General features: G+C 41.1%; 1 protein-coding gene across 13 annotated transcripts in view; it reads left to right on the top strand.

Moving 5' to 3' along the window:
- Window positions 1-8666, top strand: part of CASK (calcium/calmodulin dependent serine protein kinase) — a 202926-nt gene extending 194260 nt beyond the window's left edge. For all 13 annotated transcript variants that reach the window (XM_057405081.1, XM_057405083.1, XM_057405085.1 and 10 more), the window contains 2 exons: window positions 1134-1217; window positions 7244-8666. In XM_057405081.1, the coding sequence (XP_057261064.1) occupies window positions 1134-1217; window positions 7244-7420 (261 nt within the window). In that variant the 3' untranslated portion in view covers window positions 7421-8666. The remainder of the gene's footprint in view (window positions 1-1133; window positions 1218-7243) is intronic.
- The last annotated feature ends 9286 nt before the right edge of the window (window positions 8667-17952 follow it).

The following is a 17952-nucleotide window of genomic DNA, read 5'->3' on the forward strand; positions in this document are numbered from 1 at the left end:
CAATTCTCAGAAGCCATTTTAATCTTTCTTAGTAACGGCCACCTTTGGTACACTTCCTCTACGATGTGTATAGGAAACCTCTTTCTTAACTAGTTTCCTTATGCATCCATCTTAGCTCATTAAGACCAGCCTGTCTGTGGACTTATTCCTAGTTATCTTGCACCACTTGCCTTTTTTCCCTTAGGTACTCTTAGTTATGTGAGTTTTGTTGACTTTCATATATGGGATTTATCTTTCTGTTTTGAGGATGTTGGCAAGATAATATCCATAGGTCAGTTTCAAGCTGCAGAGAGGAAAACCTCTTTAGCTTGGGAAAAGGATGGATTGTGGATTGTCTGTTTGTTTGCTTGTTTTAAAAAGAAAACAAACTTTGGAAAATACAGGAAGTAGAAGGAGCAAAAGACTGGCCTTTAGCCTTACTTTATCTCGTCCATCCATTTGAGTTCAGCAGACGTATGTTTATTTCCTTTCCTGCACTTCAGTCTAGCTTGGGTCTGTACCAAAGTTTTACATGTGGCAGCTCTGAGTGTCACTCAGTAAATTATGACCGAGTCAACTTCTAATGATAATTCTTTTCTTTTGTATAGATTTGGTTCAGGGCATTGGTGCTGCATTTACTGCATTAGTGATATGCTCACTTTTTAAAAACTTCACTCACATCATATTTTCATTTGTTTCAGAGAAGAATAATGAAGAACAGTTGGTAGAAAAACTTAGAAAAAATAATAGAAAAATTATATTCTAATCAGTATTTATTCTAAAATACGGTTGGCTCTTTTCCCCATTTATGGCATGACTAAATTTTTTTACCTGTTAATCATTCAGTTTTAATGCAAACAGAATTCTTAATCTTTGAGACTGTATGGGAGGAGCCTCTCTGAAAACGCTAAAACTTTTATTGGCTTGAAAACTCACCTAAATTAAGGATAAATATACAGTTCAACCACCAAAAATGTAAAATAATGCAATAAGCTAAGTGTCTGCATTATGAAGGTCTTGATTCTTCTTCAGTTAAAAACAAATACCAGTGTTGGTAAATCATGATTTTATATCTTTTGCTTGTGCGACTAAACTTGTTTCACATTAATTGCTGGGGGATTCTTCTAAAGTATCTGATTTTTTTTTTCATCCAGGCATTGAAGGTCCTGAGAACTGCAGAGTTTGCTCCTTTTGTTGTTTTTATCGCTGCACCTACAATTACCCCAGGCATTAATGAGGTATGGCATATTGCAGTCTTATCAGAGACAGAATTAAGGATGAGATTCAAATATTCAGATAAGCCTCTTTAATTGTTTCCTTGTCTGTAAATTGAGAGGCAGAAAGTTGTATGGCAGCATTATTAAGTTGATGAGATATTGTTTAGTAACAGATTTTTCTAATTTGAAATTCAAACTTCAAGTTAAAGGATCCATACAATGTATTATAAAAATACATATTCTCTTATTTCATTCCCTAGCCCAGAGACCTGCTTCCAAATCCTTCACAAATTATTAGCACAAATTACTCAGTTCTGACTTGCAATGCTAGCACTAAATCACAGCTGGTCTGAACTGAAGAAATGGATGTGCGTGACTGTGCTGACATCCCACCTTTATCTTTAGTATTTTTTCTATACAGCAAACATATGTGTGAGAAATAGGCTTATTAGTTTCAGAGACTGTTCTCTAAGCATTGGAAGCTTTGACTAAAGGGTTAATTGCTTCTAGAACAATGTTAAGTATTCATGGAGATCCACAGCCTGAGTTTCCTACATTGTTTTTATAGAGTATGCACCCTGCAGATTACTACTGATATCAAAGATGTTATCAAGCAATTCTGGATTTAGAACTCACAACAGGGCAAACAGTATTTATATGAATGCTTTATCTGCTCAGCCTTTTTTAAACCATGATATTAAGGTATTTAATCAATTGGATTTGACCATGGATCTGTTCCAAGTCTCCTACATGTCTCCTTGATCATGCAAAAATAAACTCAGAATCCCTGTTTCTATAGAAATGTAATTATAAGTATGAAACTGCAACATTACTGCAGAGGCTTGCAGAAAAATAAGGAACAAGACAAACATTAAATGCCAATACCCTGAATGATTATTAAAATAGTAAGTGGAGAGTGAAAAACATTGGCCTCAAGTTGCAATTTTACTGGCAGCTAAGGCATTCTACTAGTTCACTGTTGCTGAAGGGGCCGATTCTCTCCAACTTCCTTCTGCAACACATACTGCCACTGTGCACTGGCCATGGCACATACCAGATCCTTTAGTGAGCTACTTTAGCTCTAAATTTGATTTTTTGTCAGTTTTGAAGCATCTCACAAAGGCTCTGACAAGCACCAATGCCCAAAAAAGCATTCATTGTGTTTTATGGACCCATACCCTAACTGGTAAATGTCATGAGCGTATAGATGAAGATATCTCAAGACATCACAATCTGCAATGCTAGTGAAGTGACAGTTTGTCCAGCTGCAGGTGTTGATGTATGCTGTAAATTAGTACAATCTTGAGAAAATACTAAAATTTTGTATTCTACACTAACTTTGCCTTTGTGCAAGCAAATGGCATGGTAGCAGTTAAAAAAAATAACTGTTCTTAAGAAAAATAACTGTTCTTAGGATGTGTCTGGCAAGCATTGTGCTTATAGCAGTGTTCAGGCAGCCAGGTACCCTGCGGAATTATCAGATTGCCTGGGTTTGTTGCCTCCGTTCCTCTGTCTCAGCTCCCACATAGTATTACTTGCCCTCACTCATCTGCCAGTAGTACTTAACTTTAATCTTCCAGCTGTAGGATATAATACAGAGATAATTTGGGGCAGGTAATATGAGGCAGAAAATGTTTTCTGTGGTAAGCTGGGAAGAGGACAGAAATGTACCTTTTATAGTAGTGGTGGGGAACTACTTCTTCATGCCAAAGAAATATAGTAGAAGTAGTATGTTCTAAATATTTGCATTCATGCTGTAAGACTGTGTCTTTATTTTAAGCTTTTGTGACTAAAGTCTCTTCAAACAGGGTTTCACTCAGGCACATGAATTGCTGAACTGAGGCCATGCTTATAAAGCATGCTAATTTATGGATCAATTAAGGAAAGGGAGGGGCAGGAAATCATAATAGCAACAGACCTTACCCACATACAGGATCCTATTTTCCAAGGTTTACTGGCCTGCATGAAGGAGATACGCAAACCGTGTCTGTGTGAGCAGCCTGCAAGGCAGCAAACAAAGGTGGAGAGTGTGTTCCATATTTCCCATTCATGCTTCCTTTTTGAAGAGGTTCATCTGCATAATTAGTATCCCTTTCTGTTTATCCTCTTATCCTGCTGTGTTTGTTTTACTTATGCTTTTTGAGAACACTTCTGTAAATGACTATCCTTTTTCCTCCCTTATGTTTTCTTAAATTTCATCTTTGCTTTTCTTTTCATTTTCCCGCACTCGTACTAATTGTACATAGCTGCCAAAATGGTGCAGAAAATTGCCTGTAAGTACCAGCTAGGGGCGGAGAAGGTAGTCGTGGTTATTTCAGTAGTTTTAGAATGTAGATATGCTTGTTCCCATTTAATGTTACTTTCGCCATTGGAATAAAAAATTAATGTAATGATGACTTCAGATACCTGCAGTAAAATCATCTACTAGTGAAACAGAAACTGCAGCATAAAATTTCTGCTCTTACAGCCGTAGATCTGAACTTTGTGGTAAAATCAGTGCAGAGGCCTGATCTTAAAAGTATCTCTCTTGAGACACTTTAGCCTGTCACAGACCACACAAAGTATCTCAATAATCAAGGACCACACAGCAAGAGGTAGGAGACAAAGTACTATGCTTTCTAACAGAATACAGCAGCGCACTATAAGCAATTCCTCAAAGCACAAAACCAATAAAAACCATATAGGAAATCTCCCAGAGTGTAACCACCTGTCTAATCAAAGAAAGCTTAAATCAGATTATTTATGTGCTAAAACAGAGAGAAGAGAGGGTATCAGGAAACAATGGAGTAGTTCCTCTTTTCTCCAGCTGTTTTCTACCTCACAGCGCCCAGGCAGCAACAAATAGGAGTTGACAGGCTCCACTTTTTTGATCTAAATCTTTATTGAGCTATGTGTAAATCTTTATTGAGCAAAATTCTTCTGAAATTTAGCTATGCATTCTCCCTTCCTACCTCCAAAGAATAAAAGTATATTTTCTCAAGAACTATGCAGTCGCAGTCCACCAGCTGTTTAAATTGAGGAGAATTTCTTTCTGTTGAAGCAAAATTGGCAAAGGCTTGATGGTGTGTTTATACATTATTCACAGCCTTAGAAGGGAATATTAGTAATTTGTTAGGCTGTGCTTTGACTGTCACAAGTGGTAGCTATTGGCCTATGTACTTCAAAGGCAAAAAAAAAAAAAAAAAAAAGAAGAAAAGAAACCCAGCCCTCAGTTACTAAAGGTACTACTTGTGGCCATTATGTACAGAGGAGAGATTTCATGGGTAAAAGCCATGTTTCACTTCTTTCTGTCCCACCTACGGTGGAGAAGGAGAGACGATTAGCCTGTTACGTGAGAGCTGAGGAAAGAAGAAAAGACAGAGATGTTCTGCTCCCAAATGTGGAATTAATGAAGTTGTGGCCACTCATTTGTTTGTCTGCAGCTGGCCGAACATTTCAATTTATACCTTTCTTGACACTATTGAGAGCACAAGTGATGGAGAATATTCTTCTTGGAGAATAATCTGAGGTGTTCACTATTCAAAATTTAATTCAGAAATTTTAAAGAAATTGAGAGGATCTTACTACAGCAAAAATTTTGAGGAAGTGTTAACTGCATTTAAGACTTACACAGAGGAAACGGCAAAGTCTGATGTGGTTTTGAATGTACAACTAGATACTCACAAAACACAAACACAGATGAAATTGGGTCACAGAATAGAACAAAAATCAAGAACTGTAATCTCTTTTTGAAAAACTTGAGAAAGTTCGAACCTATTTGAGAACTGCTGCAGTGGCCTTTCTCAAACTTACTACTGCCCCTAAAAGTTTATGAAAGAAGTAATGTTTTACATTTCCAACTGACTAGGAAATTTAGATATTCCAAAATACAGTAAAGTTAGATACAGGAGAATCTAAGACAGAAAAATATTAAAAATCAAGTAATTTTTGAAACAGTTTTCTGACATCTATATGTACAAGCTCAAAATCAGTATTCAGTCTTCTTTATATACCAGTTAAGGTTTTTTTAAAGTGAGATCACTATAAATTTTTAAGATTTTTATTGTCAGTCACAGTAAGATAGATGCTTTACTGTGAAAAGTTCATTCTCATACTTGCATGTAAAGATGACACAGGAAATCTGAACAGCATTTTAAAAAGCTACATAGGGCTTAACAGTTCTGAGGTTTCATGGGGACTTTTCAGGTACTGTTAGCCTTTTACATGAGACTGAAACTCTTTTATAGGTGCAATATGATTTTAAGACTGGCTTTAAACAAAAAATAAATCTTAGCTAGATGTATTTAAAGCACTGGAAATATTCTGCTTGACAAGTATGGTTTAATTTTCTTTGTAGGTTAATTTAAGCAGAAAAGTTTAGATCCTCTGCTGATATAAACTGATGTCTCTTTTGGGATCCATGAGAAGTTGGCAGTGTACCTAACTAGGTTTTTGGCTCAATGACACTAAGCCATATGAAACACTCCACAAAAATATTTAATATTAGTATTGATCCACATTGTCCAATTTCTTAATAGAAGAAATTATATTTCCATGCACTAGTATTTTCTATAGAAGTTCAGGAATCACTGGCAATGCGTAATGGTCCATATAAGGAGCATCCTTTGTACAGAGTGCATGTGAGGAGTATTTGTCTAACCTGGAATGAAATTTATAGTGATTATTATGTGAAGGAGACATATCCTCCCTCCCCCCATTTGAGGCTACAGCTTCTGGAGAGAAGCAGAACTGTAACTTTAGTACAGAACTTCTCCAGAAGTGGCTGGTTTCATTGCTATAGGGAAGGAGAACTGTCTCAATGCAGGTTATTCCCTTTAGAGGACCTGAAAGCCACTGTTCCACAGCTACTTGTCACTATAATTACAAATACTTGGAAGCTAAAACAGAAAAAAAGGGAAGGAGGGGAATCTATTAGATGGATTAAAGTCTGTTCCCAGAATAATTTCTTGTGATAACAGCTATAGGCACTGTGTCCATACTTCCTGCAGCCTAAAACTCCCTTATAATGAAGTGTATCCCAATTCACTGATCAAGTAGAATGACCCTATAGATACTACAGAGCAGCAGGAGTTTATACTGTTCATATATAATTGTTTTCTCATACCCACCCCAAACCTATGGGGCAGAACGGACTTGATCACTTTCCTGTGGCTATTTCAAGGTTTATGAAAGCAGCAAATTATTTTTTTTTTCTTCTGGGGTTTGTTTTTCATTTCTAAGGGAATTTGTAGGAAGAGAATTCAAACTTATAATTGCTGCAGAGCATTAGAAAGAAGCGGTTTGCAACCCTAATCTCTCAGAAAGGCAGACCTCGCTAACAAAGCCCATCACTGTAGTATTGCTGGCTGCATGGAGTCCAGCAGCACACCCATAAAGCAGGATGCACTTGTTTCTGTAAGGACATTGACACCGAGCCATAGAGAGCACCAGTCTGCTGTACCTGCCCTTCTTGAGCATGGGCAATGTGGTTTGTTCCTCATGATCTCACACTAGGAGATGCTGGGAATGGTATGCTCTGAAATAGGAACCACAAAGTAACACGGGTTGAAAACTTCCTTATCAGAAAATTATTTTAAAGGAAGTAGGCCCAGAAGACTGATGCTGAACAGAAAACTTTACCAAAATCAGGAAGAGCTGATACCTGACAATATGCCTCCCCTGTTTCTCATGTTCTTACCTGGACATAGGCCAAATTTGTGCTCATACTTGTGCACTTCATACATTTTATTCATATATGGTCTCTGTTGCTCATGTCTGTGCTGCTTTTCTAAGCTTCCATCCTCTACCTTCCTTTGTTAACACTAGACTCGTGTTTTGTCTCAGTATTAATATCTGAGTGCTGTTTGAGTGTCAGCTTCAAGAGAGAAATTGTGCCATTTCTCCTGTGCAGTTTCCATAGATTGAGGTGGGAGATCTAAACCACCTAGACCTCCCTGAGGCTTTTTTGCCTGTTTCCTTCTCTGTAACTAACAGTTAGAAAGTCTGTTTAGAAGCATACAAAAGGATCCAACTTCTCTCTCCCCTTTTCTTTTCTGAACACCAAACAGGATGAATCTCTTCAGCGCCTGCAGAAGGAGTCTGAAATCTTACAGAGAACATATGCACACTACTTTGACCTAACAATTATCAACAATGAAATTGATGAAACTATCAGGCACCTGGAGGAAGCCATCGAGCTTGTGTGTACAGCCTCACAGTGGGTCCCAGTTTCCTGGGTCTACTAGACCAGTCATGAGAGAATTGAAAAAAATCTGTCATTACTGGGAACCACCTCATACATGGAAAACCTCTTCGTTATTGACCTTGTGTCAACAGGTCTTGGCCCCTAGAGACTACCTAGATGTAGTGTGACCTAAAATATAATTATTGTCATGTCCGAATAGATAGGAGGAGGGGAAAAAAAAAAAATCAAACACTAATTTAAAGAGACAGTATCTTTTTTTTACTCATTTCTCCTAAACTTTAATAAACTGTATCTTTAAATATATGTATTATTCAGTCCTTTGGAATGTTATATTTTTGGAAATCATAGCTTTTTATTTCAAGGGCCCCTAAAAACTGCACAAAATAGATGCTGCTTTCTATAATCTATTTTAATAGTAATAATAATATGATTCTGTTACCTTAACTTGGGGGTGGAACACTACATTCTTTTTAGAGTCTGATTTTATCAATTGGAATACTTTGCTTTCCTTTATTTATTTGAAGTAATTAGTCTAGTGGTTACGAAACAAATTCTTGAATTTTAAAGGCCTTTCTTTGCGCTTTTTTTTTCCTAGGATAGCATTTTTAAGTACTTTTGTGTAACATCCAGATAATGTGATACTGTCTCTTTGAAGAACTCTGTAAAACTTTTAAGAATTTGAAATTGGGTCTTGACTCTTAATGCATGTGGACAGTCGCAAGCGTTCATGCCGTTGGTGTATCTGTGTTGATAAAACCTGTAATCTACAGCAAAGTACATTCCGTTCATGGGAACACGTACCCAAGGGAATAAAGTAAAATATTATTCTGACTAAGTTGTAAACCTATGCACATCCCTTGCATTTTGGGCAACTTTATAAAAAAAAAAAAGAAAAAAAAAAACAAAACTGATTTTTATTAATAATAATCATGTAGTGAAATGTGTTTGTAATTTTGTCTCAATTTAATTTGTTGTAAGGTGGGAGGGGGCAATTACTGGTTTCACCATTTCAGATCCGTGTTGTCTGAGAGTATTAACGTTTTAATTAAGTTTAAGCAAAGAAATGCTGATTTTTAATATGTATGTAATTGTTTAAAAATGCACACATTTTAAAAGAAAATACTGTGCAATGAAGAAACCAGTTTAGGCATTGCGATAAACTGACTATTCCACAAGATTCATCTACAACAGCCCTGTAAATTCCTTTAAAAATGGTAATTGACTCTACAGTCTGACCAATTTTTTTTATTTTAAATATACTTCCTTTTATGTGTTCAACAATTAAATGCTTTTGGGTCCTTCATTTCATTGCAGGGAGTTTCAAGAACAAGTCAGCGGCTCATGCAGCAAGCAAAGGTTTCTTACAGTCTATTAAGGGAAGGCCCTTGGAAGGGCACAGGCTGTAGTGTGTTCCAGGGGCTCTGCTCCACCTATACAACCACAAGTTAAACTAATTTAGAATTAAGAGCAGAGCCAAGTAAGAAAATATAACGATGTGCTGACCTGGTGTTTTGTTTCCCTTCTTCATGCTCTTACTGGCCCAGATGCTTTGCATTTTTTTTCTGAAAATGGTTACCAGAAGCAAGCATTGCCACCTCTTTTTAGGTGTCAGAAATGCAGTGTTCCTTAAAACAATTTATCTTCAAAGCTTGGTTGCTGTGCTGTTGTGTAATATGAAGTTTAGTGCTTATATTAAAATGATACAGTGTTCTCAAAGGATTTATCCTCAGAGGCGAACTATCAGCTGTAAGTGATCTGTGGGCTGTTCCAGTTGTTTGGCACTGTTGCACATGTAATCAGAAAAAGTTCTCACAGTTGAACCTTTATCATGGGGGAAATTATCTGAAACTGAATATGAGCTGGCAGTGTGTGCTCACAGCCCAGAAAGCCATGTCCTGGGCTGCATCAAAAGGGGCGTGACCAGAGGGTTAAAGGAGGTGATCCTGCCCCTCTACTCTGCTCTCATTGGACCCCACATGAAATATTGCATACAGTTCTGGTGTCCTCAGCATAAGAAGGACATGGAGGTGTTGGAGCAAGTCCACAGGAGAGTCACAAGGATGATGAGGTGACTGGAGCACCTCCCACATGAAGACAGGCTGAGGAAGTTGGGGCTGTTCAGCCTGGAGAAGAGAAGGCTGCGTGGAGACCTCATAGCAGCCTTCCAGTATCTGAAGGGGGCCTATAGGGATGCTGGGAAGGGACTCTTCATTAGGGACTGTAGTGACAGGACAAGGAGCAGTGGGTTTAAACTTGAAGAAGGGAAGTCAGATTGGATATAAGGAAGAAACGCTTTACTGTGAGCGTGGTGAGCCACAGGTTGCCCAAAGAAGTGGTGAACGCTCCATCCCTGGCAGTGTTCAAGACCACGATGGACAGAGCCTTGGGCAACATGGTTTAGTGTGAGGTGTCCCTGCCCATGGCAGGGGGGTTAGAACTTGATGATTTTAAGGTCCTTTCCAACCCAAACCATTCTATGATTCTATCATCATATAGTGCATGGGTTGCTAATCTTCTGCTTACTCTTACTGCAGGTAGGGTAATCAAATCTCTGTTCCTGCAAAAATCCTTAAGCAAAGTCTAGGTCCAGCTAGGCCTCCTAGCCAGCCAGGTCAGGCAAGGTGTTTGTCTTGCGCAGCACTCACAGGTCAGCTTGCAGCCTGCAGCACAGAAGGGAAGTTGGTCCATCACTTTACCTCACCTGACTGCATCCTAAAGCAAGTACTGTAACAGGTTCCTTGAGCTTGTGGTTTGTGAAGTGCTGGAAACTAATTGAGGAGAAACAATCTGTGTGAGCCTCGTGTAAGCAAGCCAGCGTGTAAGAGGGAACCTACTGGAGTAATGATAGCTGCTCATGTGTTCTGAATTTAGCCCCTGAAAAAGGGGATAGGTGCAAACTGTGAAATATTTAGTGAGTAATTTTTCAAGTAGCTGTGTTGTCTCATTCTAGTCCTGGGTGAACCTTATCAGGTGTTCTTGTAGATCAGCTGTTGCAATAGTAGTATCACATGCTATCTGAGCTCATCGAAGTGACATTCATTCACTCTCAAAACTACCTCTTTTCCCAGCAAAGCACAAAGGTGGGACAACCTACTACTGAAAATCAAGCAGTGGAGTGTTTCTGATGTTAGAAATACAGATTTCTTCTCTGGTAAGCATTGGTATATGACTTAAGTGACACATTCTTCTTCTGAAATGTTTATGACATTAAACAGGTAAATAATTTTGATAATTTGGGTATAGTCTGCCATAAATGTTTTGACTACATACTTTTGACTCTGTTAAAGTGAATTTCTTGGAGTTTCTGTGTACCCATCCTATAAGAAAGAAAACTCATAATTGCCATGAGGGTGCTTCTGCCTTATATAGATGACAATAAGCAGTGATTCAGTGTAACTAGTACACTTAAGTGGAGCTACCATTCAGTTAATATTACACAGTAGAAAGACTAACTTGGAGAGCTCTGTTTCTTTGATTCCTATGTATAGCCTTTTATCAAGGGACAAAAAGTGTAAAAGCACATCAGTTAGCATACTGTCCTGCCTCCCCTTTACCATAGACTGTTTTCCTTGTGAGACCCTTTAGTAGCAAAAGACTAACTTGGAACACCCCCTAGGCTTTAAGTCCAGCTGAACCAGGCAGCCCTGTGAGTTCTGTGAACTGGTTTCAGCAGTCCCAGCAAGCACAGAGCAAGCCCAGGGACTCCTCAGTCTGCCCAATCACACCTTCTCTCCCTCCTGCCTTGCTCAAATCTTTCTGATGCATCTCTGTTATTTGTGTGTATGTAGAGGGCAAAAGGCTGCCGTAAATTCAGCTAGAAGCTTCCCTTGCATGGAGAAGACTCATGCAGGTGCAGAGCTAATGTTACGGTATTTCTATTTTTTTCCAATCCCCAAATGAAGAAGCATTCTCCTAGTGTTGTAAATATCACTGCATAATTTAGTGCATCTCCTGGACTTCTTTAAATTCATGCTGAATGTGACCTCAGAAGCAGCCCTGGGATTTGGAAGAAACAAATATTTGTTTGCCCCTTTTATACTTTATTTTTGTACAGGGGTTCATAGATTTGTAAAGAAAACCTGGTCTTATCAGTATGCTGCCTCTCAGTCTGACTGATGCCTGTGATTTCAAGGTGTTAAAGTTAGTCCAATAAATGTCTATCAACCTCTGCTTCCATTTACTTAATAAAAGTACACTAGGTTATTCAATGTCTCAGAGTGGTAAGATTATTGTATGGAAATGGTAACCTAGTTTAGACAGTCCTGGACACTGTTATGCAACTATTTAAAATCAGAGGGACATTTTTAAACTCATCACCAAAACTGAGTTCTTCAGTATGTTTTAGCATTGGTTATCTTTTTATTTGATTTGGGTCAAGAAAGATGCTGTGCCACTAGCCTCTAAGTGAAAATATTGCTACCTTCTACAGAAACTTCATTAGTAAGGTTACTCAGTTGATTTTGAAATGACTACATAGAAGAGATGTTACAGCATGAGCAGCATTGAACTGGAGTGTATATTTCAAGAACTTGATACCAGAGCCGTTAGGGAAAATTAATGCACACGTTAACTTCAGTATTTGTTCCATATTTATTCTTTTCTCTAAAGAAATTATTTATTATTTAAACAAATACTTGGAAATACTGCCAAAGTTCGTGGTTTTTTGTAAATCTAGATTGAAATACAAGATGCAGTTCAGGGCCCATTCTCTTCCACTGCAATTAGTTCTCAACATCTTTAATGAAAGCAGTTAGAACTCAATTTGGGGCTTTAAAATACTTGTAGAAGAGGAATTGTAAAAACTAAAGGAAAAGTACATTTCTTGACTGACTCGAGTAAGAGTCATCTGGTTTTGTAAGTTACTCAACAGAGTATGAGCTAAGGCAGACACCACAAAAAGTCTGCTTTCTCTTTGCAAAGCACATTCATTTTCTTAATAAGCCTGTCTCTCAGACTAGCTTCTTCACTACTTTTAATGAGCTAAGAAATACCCATAACTCTTACCAAGGAGACTGCTGCACATTACGTCATACAGTCACATATAAATTAAATTCCTGCACAACAGGAAATAAATACATCATAGACAAACAGGGCAGAAGTAACTTCTCGTCAGTGAGTGTGCCTTGTGTGCTATACCAGGATTTTCTACTTGCTGATAAACACAGTTAGTGCAGCTACAGTAACTTTTACTTTCTCCCCCATAAGTGATTTTTAGCAGTCATCCAATCCAGTGAAAGCTGGACTGAAGCAAATACAGAATCTTTTTGACTTTGATTCAGCCTCAGCTTTTAAAACCTCTTTCCCAGACCTGTACAATACATAAATAATTAATTCTTACCTTAATTATGGGAAATATGTTTCCCATACCTGTAATCCAATTAAGATTTTAGTCAGAAAGTTAATTGCTTTTCATGTAGACTTAACACCCTTCTCAGAAAAAAACAAAGGGGAGAGAGGATGTATATACACGTTCAGGCGTTCTGCTGTATCTCTTCTTAGCAACTGCCATGGGAAAATCAGTAACAAGCAAACTGAATCTGGCCACCTCTCTACCATGTGTCTTATGATTAATGTTTAACTTGAGCCTGGTTTTGTGTTGTAGAAGAGAACTGAACTAGTAGCATATTCCACTCTTTGTCCTTGCAAGAGTTCATGTTAGTATTAGCAAAGTAATTCCAAATTTTCCCTTATCAGTAGCTAATTTTTCTATCTGCATAAAGAAAATACGCAAGGGGAAGGGAGGAATTTGGTTGTTGTAACTCATCATCAAACTGAAACATGAGTCTGTTTTTCTCCATTGTCGGCCATCCAAATGGGAGACTTCTTCAGTGTTTTGCACTAGATGGTTGTGGTAGGCCAAGTCCTGAAAAAAGCAGGGATAACATGTGGATTGTGCTGAATGTCACAGTTAACAAAGCAGGGGATACATCAAAAACTTTAATTTTTTGACCCCAATCTAGGGCAACAGTCAACAGCAAAAGCCCAAAACTTAAAAAAGCAACAGAAAACATTTTACTAAATAAAATTAAGCGTCTTTCTGGACACCAGAGATCAGAAACAAGGTGACAGTTAATGACCAAATTCAATTCACGGATCAAGGCAGTCTAAGCTCAGACTTTAATTACCAGGTTTTTTTCCTCTTGTCATTTGAAAATCCCCAAACCTTACGTAAGTAATCCACATGCTCTCTTCAAGAGTTCATAACCAACCCTATCTGGATTTATAAGGTACCTGCCAATAGAAATTAAACATGATGACTGAATGAACAAAGAGAAGGCTAAGTTGCTTACAAAGAAAATAAATAGACAAAGACTGAGAAATAGAGCAACAAATTTGAGAACATGAGAACTGTGCTGGACTCCAGGAGTCATCTGCTGTGGAAAATAGGGAAACTCACTGCACTGTCAGTCTGACCCAGTCTCAAGGGAGGTTTGTTGCCTACCAGGGGCTCACATCAGGTGATGATCCTGGAAAGGACCTTAAGATCATCTATTTCCAACCCCCCTGCCATGGGCAAGGACACCTCACACTAAATCATGTCACCCAAGGCTTTGTCCAACCTGGCCTTGAACACTGCCAGGGATGGAGCATTCACAACTTCCTTAGCCCACCTGTTCCCGTGCCTCACCACTGTCACAGTAAAGAACTTCTTCCTTATATCTAACTTAAACTTCACCAGTTCAAGTTTAAATCCATTATCCCTTGTCCTATCACTACAGTCCCCAGTGAAGAGCTGCTCTCCAGTGCCCTTACAGGCCCCCTTCAGATACTGGAAGGCTGCTATGAGGTCTCCACGCAGCCTTCTCTTCTCCAGACTGAACAGCCCCAACTTTCTCAGCCTGTCTTCATACGGGAGGTGCTCCAGTCCCCTGATCATCCCCGTGGCCCTCTTCTGGACTTGCTCCAAGAGTTCCATGTCCTTCTTATGTTGAGAACACCAGAACTGCACACAATACTCCAAGTGGGGTCTCATGAGAGCAGAGGAGAAGGGCAGGATCACCTCCTTCAACCTGCTGGTCACTCTCCTTTTGATGCAGCCCAGGATATGGTTGCCTTTCTGGGCTGTGAGCACACACTGAAGCCGGCTCATGTTCAGTTTCTTGTCAGCCAACATCCCCAACTCCTCCGCAGGGGTGCCCTGAATCTCTTCTCTGCCCAACCTGTAGCTGTGCCTAAGATTGCTCCGACCCAGGTGTAGGACCTTGCACTTGTCATGTTTAAACTTCATGAGGTTGGCATCAGCCCACCTCACAAGTGTGTCGAGGTCCCTCTGGATGGCATTCCTTCCCTCCAGTGTACCAAATGAACCACACAGCCTGGTGTCATTGGCAAACTTGCTGAGGGCACACTCAATCTCATTGTCCATGTCACCGACAAAGATGTTGAACAAGACTGGTCCCAACAACATCCCTGATCCAAACCCCTGGTCTCCAACCGGACACTGAGCTGTTGACCACAACTCTCTTGTGTGGGGCCATCCAGCCAGTTCTTTTTCCATCGGGTGGTCCACCCATCAAATTGATGTCTCTCCAGTTTAGAGACAAGGATGTAATGCTGGACAATATCAAACGATTTGCACAAGTCCAGGTAGATGATGTCAACTGCTCTACCCCTGTCCATCAGTTCCATAGCCCCATCATAGAAGACCACCAAATTGGTCAGGCAGGATTTCCCCTTAGTGAAGCCATGCTGGCTGTCACCAGCCGCCTCGTTGTTTTTCATGTGCCTTAGCATGGTTTCGAAGAGACTGCTCCAAAATTTTGCCAGGCACAGAGGTGAGACTGACTGGTCTGTAGTTCCCTGCATCTTCCATTTTCTCCTTCTTGAAAATGGGGGTTGTATTTCCTTTTTTCCAGTCATCGGGAACTTTACCTGACTGCCATGATTTTTCAAATACAATGGACAGTGGCTTAGCAACTTCATTCCCCAGCTCCTTCAGGACCTGCAAATGGATTTCATCAGGTCCCATGGACTTGTGCACATTCAGGTTCTTGAATGATGAGGATCTCAAAGCTGATCCTCTCCTACAGTGAGGCCTAAGGTCTTCATTTTCAAAGTCCCTGCATCTGCCTTCCAACACTGCCTTCCAAGACAGTGTCTTCAGAGCATTTGCCAGTGAAGACTGAGGCAAAGAAATCATTGAGAACTTCAGCCTTCTCCAGATTCAGGGTAGCCAGTTCCGTTTCCTTCCGGAGAGGGCCCACATTATCCCTAGTCAGTCTTTTGTTTGCTACATACCTATAGAAGCCCTTCCTGTTATCTTTCACATCCAAGAAGCCCTTCCTGTTATCTTTCACATCCCTTACCAGATTTAATTCTAACTGGGCTTTAGCTTTCCTGACCTGGTCCCTTGCTTCCCAGACAACATCCCTGTATTCTTCCCAGGTGGCCTGTCGTCACTTCCACCTTTTGTAAGCTTATTTTTTCCCTCTAAGTTTCCTCAGCAGCCCCTTATCCATCCATGGAGGTCTCCTGGCCCTTCTGCCGCGTTTTCTTCTAGTCGGGACACAACACTCCTGAGCTTGGAGGAGGTGATGTTGAATGTCAACCAGCAGTCTTGGACCCTCCTGCCCTCTATCCCATTGCATCTTACTAAGCAGGTTCCTGAAGAGTCCAGTCTGCTCCCTTGAAGTCCAGGACAGTGAGCTTGCTGCATGTTCTTCTCTGTCTAAAAATCTCAAACTCAACCATCTCATGACCGCTACAGCCAAGGCTGCCCTGGAGCATCACATTCCCAACCAGCCCCTCCCATTTATTAACCTGCCAAATCTGCTTGTCCTTTTCAAGGTCCTCCCCTTTGACATAGAGGATCAATGGAAAAACTATCTGATCCCCAGTGCCCCTAACCACCTCTCCCAGGGCTTTGTAGTATTTCTTACTGATTCCCAGACTACTGCTGTTAGTATCACTAGCACCCACATGGACCACAAGAAGTGGGTAATCTAGTCAGCAAGACTTACTACAAAGGCAGCCTCTCTGCAACATCCCTGATGTAAGCCCCTGGTAGGCAACACACCTCCCTTGAGACTGGGTCAGACTGACAGATGGGTGCCTCTGTGCCCTTCAAAGTGGGTGCACCTACCGCTATGACCCATGGCTTTTTCCTGGAGGCACCAGTAGTGATCCTCTTTACTGGTGCATCAGCCGGTTGTTCATTTCGTGTGGTGTTTCCTCGTTAGCTTTCTGCAGTAATGTGAAGTGGTTCTGGGTACAGACACTGGATTTCGGAGGAAGCCCCTTGCTTTTGGTTGTCCTCTTTTTTTTTTTTTTTTTTTGTTGTTGTTGTTGTTACTAGATCCCAGCTTCCTGAATTAACGTCCTCCTTCTTTCCTGTATGTGCTGTGATGAACGCCTGTGGCCCCTGCACAGCTCAGGCCTGGAGCAAGCAGCCCAGCTCCCTCTCAGCTTCCCTGACACCTTTCAGCTACCGACAGCGCCCCGCAGCTCAGCCCCTGCTGCAGGAGGGCCTCCACCGGGGCGCACCCTCCCCTCACCAGACCAGTGCAGGCACTCTCTACACCCTGAGCTCTGCACTGCAGCCTCCCCTCTCATCGGCTCTGTCTGGTGCCGACGCTGCCACCGCCGGGGCAGCCAGAGCAGAGCTCCCAGAGCGGGCCCCGGCCCTGAGGCGAGCGCTCCCCATCCCGCCCGCTGCCCACTGAACGCTGCCGGCGCCAACCGCCGCGCCACGCGCTGCTCCCGCGCTCCCCGGGGCGGGTTTTCCCCGCTCAGGGCGGGGCCGTCCCTCCTGGCCCCGCCCCCTGTGAGTCCCCGCTCGCCTCAGCGGGGCTGCGGCTCCCGGGCAGGGCCTGGCCAGGGCTCGAGGCTCCCTCGGTGGCTCTCGCCGCTCGGAACCGGAGCTCCTGCACGCGGGGTTCTCCCTCGCTCCGGGGTTGAAGGCTCCTCTCTGGAGCTGCTCACCTCGGCCAGTGACTCTGTCGTATGTCATATGTCAGCATCTATTTTATCTGTCACGTTGTTCCAAATTACTTGGCTTTCAGGTAATTTGGAATTCATCAAAACCTACTTTAAACTCTACTGGCCTAAAAACAAAAATCTGTGACAGAAAATTTCAGCCCTACTTTTTGCCTATTAAAATAATCAATCACCTGTTTCAGCGCAGATGCTTACAACAAGCTTTGTCTGACTGCAAATTTATCATTTATTCTTATACTTTGTCTTCTGACTCTGCCAGTCTTATACATCAAGAAAGTGTCTGTCTATACAGTGTCTGTACAGAGATTTATCTTAATGTCACAGCACATTGAGACATAATCTTTCAGTAAGGTGAGGAATTGCTGCTGCCAACTCCATCCCAATTTATACACACACAGCTAGCTGTCTTTTGTTACTGATTTATCATGTTTGCCCATTTGCCTGCTCCTGGCGCTGTAGGCTCAGCCTTGTCTTCAGCATCAAAAGCCCAGAAGTAAAACCCCACCAAGCTCTGCGTATTTTTACACTTGCCTGCATGCTGTTTCCTCTGAGTTCCAGCAAATCTTCATCCCACCAGGCATGTAGCCACCTGGCTTGCATCAAGGAAACCCTGCTTGGCCCTTTGTCTGCTCTTGC

This window comes from Pezoporus wallicus, unplaced genomic scaffold (genome assembly GCF_028554395.1).
Source record: "Pezoporus wallicus isolate ANWC-B61680 ecotype Strahan unplaced genomic scaffold, APGP_CSIRO_Pwel_v1 contig_1739, whole genome shotgun sequence".
Taxonomy (NCBI): Eukaryota; Metazoa; Chordata; class Aves; order Psittaciformes; family Psittacidae; genus Pezoporus; species Pezoporus wallicus.